The 12,774-nt window shown below is 35.9% G+C and overlaps 1 protein-coding gene across 1 annotated transcript in view; it reads right to left on the bottom strand.

Annotated features, from left to right (window-relative positions):
• Positions 1 to 12,774, bottom strand: part of DNAH7 (dynein axonemal heavy chain 7) — a 371,101-nt gene that overhangs the window by 104,135 nt on the left and 254,192 nt on the right. Inside the window, exons 41-43 of the mRNA XM_044669069.1 lie at positions 11,270 to 11,600; positions 8,582 to 8,928; positions 6,819 to 6,999 (exon numbers count right to left, since the gene is read on the bottom strand). Of these exons, the coding sequence (XP_044525004.1) occupies positions 6,819 to 6,999; positions 8,582 to 8,928; positions 11,270 to 11,600 (859 nt within the window). The remainder of the gene's footprint in view (positions 1 to 6,818; positions 7,000 to 8,581; positions 8,929 to 11,269; positions 11,601 to 12,774) is intronic.

The following is a 12,774-nucleotide window of genomic DNA, read 5'->3' as shown; positions in this document are numbered from 1 at the left end:
AGGAGGTGATTAATAACTCATAAGAAATAAAATGTCATAAATTACACACAAATATTTTTCACCCAGAAGTTTTTGAATTTTCAAAAGCTTCTAATAACATTATGCTCACTTTAATATACTTTTTTGTTATAAACATGACAGTAAGCAACAAACATGAATATTTCCACAGACACAGCTGGTCTGAAAAAGATGTCCAGTAAGCTATGAATGTGCCACTATGGTCTATCTGGGTTTTATTTACATATATGTCAAATTTTGCATAATAGTACCAGCATTGCCATTCTTAACTTTTGTTAATTTTCAAAATGCTCCTTTTGAACATATTAGATTTAATTCATTTAATTGCTGATGATTAATCCGAGGCCAACCAACCATCATAGTTTAGGTAGTTACTGAGGATACATATATCAAGAAAGCCCTTACTATGTGCTTTGGAAAAACACATTAAATTTCACTGTAATTAATCCATAACAAAGAACAAGACTACATATCAAGGTGATATTGTGATCCATTCAAATAACTTAATTATATTTTAAATCACAGAATGACAATATTCCAGGAAAGTATTTGCTTTGATGTTTTACTGTGATTTTTAAGACTACTTGAATATACATAGGGAAGAGACAATGTTAAAAGAAGATTTGCTAAGACTTTTAACAAAATTATTTTTATAGAAGAAAAAGAATTACCAAGTTTTTTTAAAAGAATTTCTATAAAGTTAACAGAAAACAAATTTCTTTTTTACTTAAGGTGCAAAAGTGATTGCAATTTATTTTTTGAAGTTTCCTCTTTCTCTGTACACTCCTATACCCCCATTAGCTAACTCTTGTCTTTCTTGCTTTCTTTCTTATGCTTTTGTTAGTATGTTCAATGCAAAGAATATGATCAATATGACCATAGTTTGTCATGAAAGTTTTGCCAGAAATGCCTTTCTTTCCCAGACTAATTGATATTTAACTAAATGTTGATTTTGAATAATTTTATATTTTTATTTTCTAGCTCTAAAAAGTGTTTGATAGCCAGAAAAAAAGCTAAAGCATCCTGAATTACTTTATAGCAGCACATCATCACATTTTCTGCCATAATAGGCAGTGAGGAATAGGAAACTGGGGCTAAATTCAACTGGTATAATTCTAACAGGCTGTTATAGGCTGAAGAGAAACACAGTTTTCATTTCTGTTCATTTCCCCAGTATTGAAGCACATTGTGGGTAGATCCTGGAGCAGGATAGACCAAAGTAGAAATGCATGAATACTTTCACTCATCACAATAATGCCACAATGGGAAAAAGAATTGGCTCAAGCACAATAAGTTATTTTCTGCTTTGAAAGGTCCCTGATATTTACTCTCATTTTCACTTTATGCTCTTTTCTTTCATGGTATATAAGGTAGTTCATTTCAACATACATAAATCATCTTCCTATTATCTAGTTCCACTATACCTAACAGAAGAGGTACAAACATCTGCCACTCCATTCAACTATTTGTGCCAAACCCATAATGAGAAAACTATTATTCCTGATTAGAGGAGAGGGTTTTACCTATTCCTTCCTCTGTACATCTTTTAGTGAATTAATTAATGAAAAATAATTTATTAAGTATTTAATAAATAAAAGGTATTGTGCTAAGCCCTAGGGACAACATGAATATACATAAGAAGAAGACAATGTCAAGAGAAGTTTAGGCATTTAAACAAAATTATTCTTATAGAAGAAAAAGAATTTCTAGGTTTTTAAAAAAAGTGTTTCTTATAACAAAGTGCCAAAATTAAGGGCTGACATATATCTTCCTTCAAAGATCCCCTAATTGGAAAAATAATAATGTGGAAAAATAATATCAAATTATGATATTATGTAAAATCATTTTTCTCCTTAGTCAGCCCTCTTCTCAATGCCAGGCTGAAACAGTTTCTTCCCCAGACTATGAATCTAAGTTGGGACCCCCTTTCTTTGGTGAAGATCTTAAAAGAGTAAAAGGTATAAAGGGCAGGGTAGAGCAGCCAGGCTGAACCTGGACCCACTTGAAAGATTAAGGGAAGCCAGCAAGCTTTAGCAGCCATGTTGGACTCATTTAAAGTACCATGGTCTGGCCACTTGGCTGAATTTATTGGTGTCTTCTGCATCCCAGCACAGCAGTCCCCTCTTGTGATGAAGTAATGAAGGAGGAGCTGAGATCTCTAAGTCTACCTCCTCAGTGGCTATCAATCAGAGACATCTTGGGATGTCCGGGGGGCAGGAGGGGACTAAATAGAGAGCTCACAAGGGGTATATAAAGATGATGTCTCGACTGGTCAATTAATAAGTTAATTTAAAATTTAGAAATACTGACTCAAGAATTTTATTTGTTATAATAATATTCTTAAAATTCAAACCAATATTTCCCAAACCATGTTCATCAAGGGAAATTGTTTGGTGAAAATTTGTACTGCAAAGAACAAGATCTCTTTGTGACAGATGGAAGATCATATATCATCATTCAAGAAGCTGGAGTCTTTCTCATATTTCAACCCCATCTGAAAGTGGACTAGAAAAATATACCCTAATTAATACAGCTGGGTTTCTACAATGACCAATGACTTACCGGGAGTTAGCTAGCCATTGTGATACCAGCCAGGGCAAGTTATATTACTACTTGGTGCCACTATTCACAAAAGCAGACACTTTCTCCATATATAAATCCTCATAAGTAGAAATTTGTCATTTTACAATTTTAGCCTCTTTGTTCACTCAGGCTTATTATTAGGAACTGATTGCAATAATCATAGAAATCCCAAAGCTGGAAGTCCTTCCCAGGGTGATAGAACTAATTAGTAGCAGTAGGATTTAAGCCAGAAGTTAGGTGTCCTTATTTCCTCTGCACAGTGCTTTCCCACCTCATGATGTTGCTTCAGTTTGCTTGGAGTTATCATTTTTGGGACATAACTTGTGTACTACGGGGGATTGCATGTCTTCTTCTCTGAAACACTCTGAAAGAACATATTAATAGACCAGGAGAACTTGTCCTGAGCAAAGAGAGTATTTGTTTACTCCTGCCCTGCCTCAGCCCATGAGAAGAAAGAACTTTGAGGAAGCAGAGAGTGTGATGCTGTGTGCAGTCACTAAAAGACTAAAAACATGGGAAGGTCTAAGGGGAAAGAACTGGCTGCCTGTGGGAATCAGGGAACAAACTTAGGACTGAGAAAACTGCTGTTCTCATAGGTAGGTAGGTATAGCAGGGTGTAAACCAATAGCCTAGGCAAGCTATATCTTCTGGAAAACAGAAGATGCATAAGGAGACACTAGATAGGGGGTGTTATGAGGAAATAAGGAAAGAGCAGGAGCAGGAGCTGCTGAAAAGGCAGATAGGAAGGTTCCAGAATCCTAGCTTCTTCTGGAGGACAGTTGAGGCTGGAGGTCTTGAGTTTGTCTGATCTCCTTGGGTGGACCTTGTGAGAGATTGACTATTCTCCCTCTCCTGTGGCTGTCCTTCTGATCCAACTACTTGTTCCTGTGTTCCTGTGTGCATCCTGTTGCTGCTGACTGATAGATATTCCAACAGAGCTGCTTGAGAAACCTAAAGCCATCTGTCAGTGAGAACCTTTTCCCTTTAGTTCTGTTCCTGCTTACCTTCCAACCTTACCACCTCTATTCACCATCTAAGGGGGAAATTTGGTAAGTGAAAGGTATTTATTGTTGGAACTGGGACTTTTAGGTAGAGAGGTGATTGATAGTGCAGATACCAGATGGCAGAAGATAACAACTGGATTTGGTGGGAGGTTTATTTATATTCTTTAGTTAGATCATCCCAATCCCCTTCCCTTCCTTCCTTTACCTTAAATAAACCCTATTTTAATAGTTATTGGTATTCCTGTTGCCTTCCCAAACCCTGAGATACTTCTGATACTGGGTCTTAACAATCATTCCTTAACCATCTAAAATCCCAATACCACCCTAGTATCATTTAGATAATTTAGATAATACATAATTGAGGGACTGAAAGATCTTTCTATTTGAACATTCCCAGACCTCCATCTTTACCTTCCACCAATATCCTAAAATATCCTAGTGGAGTAAGTATAGTAAATATAAGATGGGACCAATGACAGTAATGTCTGTTCTGCTCAACTAAGAGATTTTACTATCAGCAATATATTCCTATATATTACTATCAGAAGGACAGCCACAGGAGAGGGAAAATAGTCAATCTCTCACAAGGAGACACCAGACAAACTCAAAACCTCCAGCCTTAACTGTCCCCCAGAATCAGATTTTTACTAAAATACATACTATTTTACTACCCACCCCAAGCCCCCAACCACAAGGGGATCTGAAGGTTTTGAAGAAATTAAAATTGGAGCATCACAAATAATAGTATTCAGTCCTGGGCTACTTTAACAAATCAAAACTCTAGCCTGGCATAGGAAAACCTCGACAATCTAGTCCCAGGCTAGCTTTCCATACTTATTTCTAACTATTCATCTATACAAACCTGCTCTTTAGTCAAGTTTACTATCCCCCAACCCTGATACTGACTTTCTGTTTCTGTTTCCTCTAACTGGTTTCTGATTTCTATTTCCTCTAACTGAAATGCTGCTCTTTCCTTCCTTTCCTTTCCATATATATTCAAATCCTACCAGTCCTTCTTTGTGGCTTTACCTTACTTTCTGTCTGCCCTGTAAAGCTTTCCCTAACCAAGCTGTATGTGATCTCTCTCCAATGACATCTATCTGCTTCATTTGCTCCTATAATAGAGGTTCATCAGAGACAAACTGATGAAAATATCAGAAGGAAGATTAGGCAGTCTCTGAGTACAGTAGGAAGCCAGAAGCAGAGTCTACGGCCAAGCAGGATCTAACCGTGTCTAATGTAGGATCATTCAACAGACATCTGAGACCAAAACAGGTGGTCTTACCTTCAAAATGCTCAGATATCAGCAGCCCCAAATGACAAATTGTCAAAATATTTGAAGAGGTAATTCATTCTCAGGTGAATAAATTAAAACTATCATTAGTCATGTGAAAAAATGCTCCCAATCACTATTAGAGAATTGCAAATTAAAAAAAATTTTGAGTATCATCTCACCTCTATCAGACTGGCTAACATGACAGAAAAAGGGAAATGACAAATGTTGGAGAGGAAATGGGAAAACTGGGACACTAATACACTGTTGTTTCTGGAGGGCAATTTGGAACCATGCCCAAAGGACCATAAAACTATTCATACCCTAGATCTGTATCCCAAAGAGACCAAAGAAGGGGAAAAGGACATACTTGTACACAAATATGTATAGCAATTCTTTTTTGTGGTGGTAAAGAACTGAAAACTGAAAGGATATCCATCAATTGGGGAATGGTTGAACAAGTTGTGGTATATATTGTAATGGACTACTATTGGGTCATTAGAAATAGTGAAACAAGATGTTCACAAAAAATCCTTGAAAGACTTAAGTGAAAAGATGCAAAGTGAAGTGAGTAGAACCAGAAGAATATTGTACACAGTATCAGCAATAATGTACAATGATCAATTCTGAATAACTTAACTATTATTAGCAATGCAAAGATCTAAGACAAATCCAAGAGCTTCAGGATGAAAGAAAGAACTGACAGAATCTGAATGCAGATTTAAGCATACCATTCTTCATTTCATTTTCCTCCATGAACTTTTTTCTAGTGTAAGCAATGTATCTTTTCTCCCACTATGATGAATGTGGAAATATGTATTGTATGATAACACAGTTACAATCTATAGCATAATACCTATCGTTTTGGGAGGGGTCATAGATAAAGAGGAGAATGAGAACATGGATCACAAAAAGTCAGAAAATGATTATTAAAGTTTTTATCAACAAGGAATCTGAATTTTTTTAATTTAAAAAAAACTTTTAATTAAAAAAGACATCAACAGCCCTGAGTTATGACAAACATGAGTTAATTTTCCCTATGTTCCCTAGGCATGTGCCCCTCTTTTTCTGTTCTTTATACGTATCTATTCTTCCTGCCAAAGCTGATTCTATTTGTGGGAGAGCAAATCCCCTGGGTAAGATGTATTTAGTTGCTAATTTTCTTACTATGTCATTTCACTAAAGGCATTACTTTAAGAGAATTGTATTCTTTGGTTAACTACTAAAAGATAATACATTTGGGAGTGGGATTATGAACTAGTAGGGTCATAGGAATGTGTATGATTGCACAGAGAAGGTTGAAATTATAAGAGCTATACTACACTCCCATGTGAGACATCCTCCAAAGTGGGGGACATTCCACCAAGTGGTGCTATATTTATAGTGCTCACCATCCCATATCATTTACTACAATATATTTTGTTATCTTTTCAAGTAGAAACGTAGCTCCTTAAGAAAAAAGACTCAGATTTTTTCGATAGTTTCTCCTGTTTCAATGGCTTGTATGTAGATGTTGTAAAAATTTTTTTTTTATATAATTTGATTTTGATAACCTATTTGCTCAGATACTAAGGGAACATTTTTCTTTTTTCTTTCTAGAAATATAATTAGAAATTGGCAAATAATTTTTCCTGATGATATGAATACAAACTAGAGTTATCTGTAGAACTGATGATTGAAAAATATACATTCAAACAGTGAACAATTTTTTCCTAATTTCTTATTTTGACCACAAGAGAGAACATGTAGATTGCTATATTAGCCCAAATAGAATAAATACTCTCCTCCCAATCTCTGAATGTAGGCCACACCCAGGATTTATGCAAACAAGTATGAGGAAGAAGGGGAGGAGGACAAATATGGCATGCATGTAGGCCAATGCAGTATGATTAAACAATTGAAAATTATCCTAAATAACTTAATTCTTAACTGTTACATACCTGATTTTCTAAGTCAGCCTTTTTTTGTTTGTTTAATTCAAGTGTATCTTCAAGTTTGGCCAACTTATCCTGCACCTCTTTAAGGGCTGCTTGCTTCTTTCTAAGACCATCCATAGCAACTTTCAGTTCCCCTTCAGCCGCAGCCAGCTTGATCTTTTTGGGTGCAACAACTTTTGCTACTCTGCAAAAAGCAACAGAAATAATTGAAATATGTATTTTAAATTTTATAATGCATCTTTATACTCAAATATACATTTCTAGTTTCCTCAGTACTAATTAAAAACTGATAATACAATCGATTTTTCTAACACAACACCAAGCATCAATAAACAATTTATGAAAAGGAAAGTACCAGATTATAAAATATAGGGAAAGCATCATAGGCCTCTAAAATGGAAGCTAAACATAGCATGCATTTTCAAGCTGACTTGTTCTCATTCTTCAAGATAAAATGCTAAACTATTTCTATAGATGTCATTGTCAAAATATTTACTTTAATTTCCTATATGTATTGGTATACAAAATAAGAATAGGAAAGGAGTGTGCTTATTACTCAACCTCAATCATTATTATGGCTGTGGACAGTGACATTAGTTAATCAAGGAAGGAATAGTACTGATAAGGGTTTACATTTTCTCTTCTTTGCTCACGGACTGCATCCTTAAACTCAGTCTGCCATTTTATAAATGTAAGCTGTCAGTCAAATGAGGACCTGGTTGAGAAAGCAAGCTGCACCATGCCCAATTTCTCACCACTATTTTATCACAATTTCAAGTGCATAGAGGGTTAGGAAAGCAACTTTGCTTGCTAAGGATAGAATGTGACATGTTTTATTTATTTTTAATTATCAATAAAATATTATTCATGGATATTCTTGAGATCATGGAGTTTTTTTTAAGCTGAAAGGAATTTTGGAAACAAGTCATCTAGTCTAATTCTCTCATTTTCCAGTTGAGTTGGTTAGGGTGGGAAGGGGTGAAGGAGAAACACTGGAAAGCAGATCCCAGATCCATTATTACATTCAACCCTCACATCTATTATTGTTGAGTATATCATAAGCTATTCCAAGAAATTTTACTATTATCATGAAGTAAACTATTGTTATCTTCCTCCCTACCCCCAACTCGTGCAAATTTTTTAAATGAGGGAACCAGTGAACCTGCATACAGGAACAGTTAAAAGAAATAACTGTGAGAAAGAATTATATTGAGCAACATAAGTAAGAATTGATATGTAGCTTCAAAATACCATGTACAATAGATTTAACAGTCTTTGAAGATAACCAAGAAAGCCAGTTCATATTGAAATAGAAATAAGGAGGAAGGAAGAAGTTCTCTATAAGAAATTAGTGTAAGGAAAATTAAGCTCTTTGAAATATCTGAAACCTCAAAGAGAATGAAGAAATTCAATAAGGATTTTCTAAGGAAGGTCTATTCTTTGGTAGTAAAGTCTATATTTTTTGCTTTTTTGGATAAATGATTTTAAGAGTTTTTGCTATCTTTTGCTGATATGTTTCTCAACATAGTGACCAAAAATATTTCTCAATGTTGTAACCAAAAATATTTTTACATATCTTCTGTATGTGTTACACTACTTATGCTTATATGTATAAACTTGTTCTCTATTTAAAATCATGAGATATTAGACACAGAAGACACTCTCACAAGCCTAAGATATTTACAACCTTTAATGTTTTAATCAATATGGAATAAAAAGAGTCTTAGAAGTAATACATAAAAATCAGTTTTCAGACTAGGACTTACTTATCATAGGAATCCATTGCTATAACCCATTTGCACAGACCTTCTGCTGCCGTGGAAGCATTTCTAATCTTTTCTGGAACAAAGTCCGGATTTGGCAGATAATTTTTCCTGATGATATTCATATATGCTGGAGGTATATTGTCCTTGTCATATTCATGAAGTGACTGCAGAAATCTAATGTCACCAAGCAATCTTTTAGCTGGCCCCCAGAAGTCCTCTATTTTTTTTCCTGAGCCTGACGGATCAGGAATTTTATCCGCTTTGATCCCTTTCAAGATACATATAGCTTCCATAACAATCTTGACACCAGCAGGTGGACTCTTCATGGATTTTACCACTGTAATATCCTTTAAATAAAAACATCCCAATTACTAATGAAGAAATAGTCTATTTAAAACTATCTGTAACTTTCTTATTTTGAGATTATGTAAAAAATAGACCGTGCTTCTTGCCCCACAACCCCAAATAAAAATTAGTTTTAAATTGTCTACTTACTTTTAAATCCTGTCTTCCCTTCTACATTTGCCCTACAAACAGATTTCTTCAGCTATTCTACCTCTTTGCCCATTATAATTTAGCACTAATTAAATGTAGGGCTAGTGGTGTGAATTTCTAATCCACAGTGTGAGCCTACAAATAAGTCTTTGGCCTGGCCACTAAGACACTGTTGCACCAGAAGATTTGAGTCCTGATCCAAATTCCTACTTTATATATCTCTATATAGGCTTTTAAATCAAAACACCCATGAAAATCTATTTGACAATTATTGCAAGTTATCAGGCAGATATGGATATAAACTAATGTACTAATATCTATACTGAGGACCTGTTACTGTCTTAACAAACCAGATTCTTGCGATTCAGTGAGTATCAGGTATCATAATTAGCATTTAAGATAAGGGAAGACAATTTAGCGACTGAGGAGTAGGATGGAATGGTCACTTGAGAGACAGAAGGAATCAGATGAAAATGGCAAGGATTCCCAGTGAGAGAAAATGATTGAATACCTACAGAATAAGAAGAGAAATGAAACTCTGGAAGGGTCAACAGGAGTTATGATGTGAAACTGAATCAAGAAGAAATAGAAGTCACCTAATGGCTGAGTTTAGAGTGAGTAAACTAATAGTAAATGATAAAGGGGATACAATGATCCATTTCCAACCCAAGCCACAGCCCTGAAACCATAGCACTACTTTACTTTCATCTCTTGGTTTGTGTGTCTGAGGGCGAGTAGGTGAAATTATAGAAGGACACTAGGAATTGAGAAAATGGCAACAACTTTTTCAAATAATATTCTTTTACTGATCCTATCTTATAGAATGAGGGAAATTTCATTATTACCCCTAACCTCTGATTTACTCATGAAAAGAAGAAAATTTCACTATTACCAACAAGCCCTGATTTACTCATTCAACTTTGATAGAAAGGTCAAAATCAGAAAAGCAAAAAAAGACTTGGGCATAAAAGCTTACCCTTATTATCCTCTAGCTCTCAAATTCCAAATGCTGCCTTCCTAGTCTTGAGTGGAAACAAAAGTCTTAAGTGGAAGAAAGAAGAAAGCTGGAAGTACAAATAAATAAAAGGCAATGGAACAAGGCCTAAAATACATGGAAGAAAAGACAGGCACCTGTACAAGTTCTGACAAATCTGAGTGGCAGAACCATTGGTTAGGGAGAAATGTTTCACAAGTGGAGTTGATAATCTCAAAAAGGAAACTTGGAGTTGTAAGACTCCAAGAGGAATCAGTGGGTGGTGGGAACAAAACTAAAGATGAGGTAAGTTCTTTCTAGTAAAATATAAGCACCCTGAGGGCAAGGATTATTTCTGGGTTTTTGTTTATATCTTTTGTGGCTAGTACAGTGCCTGGAACATTTTTTTTTTTATCCTGGGACTCCATTCTAGGAGCATAGGGCCACAACCGGTAGGCAACGGGTCACACAGTCGCTCAGGGTCTCCCAGCTGGGAAGTGTCTGAGCCTGGATTTGAACCTAGGACCTTTCGTCTCTAGGCCTGGCTCTCACTCCACTGAGCTAGCCCAGCTGCCCCTACTTTAGGTTGCAGTTTCTTTAGCAGGTGTAGTTTTTACAGGGTGGGGTTGCTAGCCCCACGCCCAACCCTCCTCCTTTTTCATCCTTTTACCACTCCTGGGCCAAGGATGGTCCCTAGCCCGGATGCCTGGAACATAGGAGGTATCTAATAAATGCTTGCCTAATTAATATATCTACCCCTTCTGCTCTGGTAAATGTTTTCTCTTTCTCCCTCTGTGTCTCTGTCTCTGTCTCTGCTCTTGTCTCTGCCTGTCTGTCTGTCTCTCTCTCTCTCTCTCTCTCTCACACACACACACACACACACACACACATACACACATGATCCCTTTCTTAAGGCAGCAGCTGCTGGGAGGGTCAGGAGCAAGTTTATGATAATAGTTCAAAACAGAAACACACAGCAATGACAGAATCAGTAATACAGAATGACTATAAGTTTTAATGAAAGTAGTCAGTAGTTTATCTTTGAATATTGTTTGTTTTAAATTGAAATATGTTCAAAGAAGAAACTTAGAAGTACGAACAAAATGCAGATACCCAAGAACCAGCCAAACTTCAGGGAAACAAATGTTAAGTTATTTTTTCTGATATGAAGGTTAGTTTTCCCAATGGTAAATGCATACATATTGGATCATTAGTCTTACCTGGGCTGTAAGAGTGTCAAGGGCAGAGAGAGCTGATTCCAAAATTGGCAAGGCTTCTGCTAGATCAGCATCGCATTCATCCTTGATTGCTTTTGCAGCCATAGCTTGCTCATTTGCTACAGCTTCATCAGCTTTCACAATTTTTTCAGTTTTGGCAACTTCTATGGACTCTTTCTCAATGATTACCATCATCTCATCAACTTTCTTACTAGCCACTCTTAACTGAGGCTGCAGAGCTTCCAATTCAAACTGCATTGTGGCCACTTGTGATGCGGCAGAGTCCAGTTTCTCTAATCCCACCTCATACCGTTTTTTCATTTTCATTACTTCACTGAAAGCAACCAGAAGTAACAAAGATCAGTTATATGATAAGCTTTCTGCAGATGCCATTCATCAATTGTGAATGTACGTTCATAAAATATTTCCACCACCCTTGAGTCTTTTGTAATATCACAGGATCATATATTTGGAGCTAGCCATTAAGTCCTCTACCCTCATTTTATATATGTGGAAACTGAAGTCAAGAGAGTGGAGTGATTTGTCCAGGATCACAGAGACTAAAGAAGGATCCAAACCCATGTCATTAGGAATTCAAGTCTAGTACTCTAAGCACTCTCCATGCTGCTTCTCCTATAGCGACAGTCTTTTTCAAGGCAGCACATGATAGGCAAACTTAAGATTTTCACATATATTTACATAGTTATTTTTCAAAGAGGAAATTATTTTCCCTGACCTTGTTTACAGTCCTTCCATTCCTCCCTTCATATTTGTTCCTTCTAAACCTATTTTTTGTTCTTTTCAGGACTTCCATCCAAAACCAAGCTCCATCTTAACTTTCTACTCTTCTTGGTTTGGAGCAGTTGGATAAAGCATTGACTTTTACCCTTTCCTCATTCCATTGTCTCTCACTCTCTTGTCTCTTCATCCTCTCACTATTCAGTTCTACTTGTTAATCTAGTTAAAGTCACGCCTATAGGGCTAGTCATGTCTTAGATCTCACCATCATCTCAAAATAGACCATGCCCATGATCTTGAAGTTTGAAAAACAGCTCTCTGAACACAATATCCTGCCCTTCTATTTCCCCAAGTAACTCACTTCTAAACATATTATTCATCTTTATTTCAAAATAATTACCATGTTTATTCAAATTTTCTTTTAACTCACCTAATAATTCTTTTTTTAAAACCCTTACCTTCTGTCTTAGAATTGATACTAAGTATTAAGAAGAGTGGTAAAGCCAGGTAATTGGGTTTAAGTGACTTGCTCAGAGTCACACAGCTAGGAAATTCCTGAGGCCACAGTTGTACCTAGGATCTCTCATGTCTAAACTTGAGTTTATCTACTGAGCTATCTAGCTGCTCCTCACCTAGCAATTTTAAAAATTTTAAATCAAAGCATATCATAGAAGCCATGTGTAGAATGAGGACAAATATCCCATAATAACCTATGAGCTAAAAATAATCATTTTCAGTAAATTTATATTTAAAGCTCTATTTATAGGCAA

Source organism: Gracilinanus agilis, chromosome 3, assembly GCF_016433145.1.
Source record: "Gracilinanus agilis isolate LMUSP501 chromosome 3, AgileGrace, whole genome shotgun sequence".
In the NCBI taxonomy this organism is placed as follows: Eukaryota; Metazoa; Chordata; class Mammalia; order Didelphimorphia; family Didelphidae; genus Gracilinanus; species Gracilinanus agilis.
Note: the sequence above shows the minus strand (reverse complement) of the source record. Positions and strands in the feature narration are given on the sequence as shown.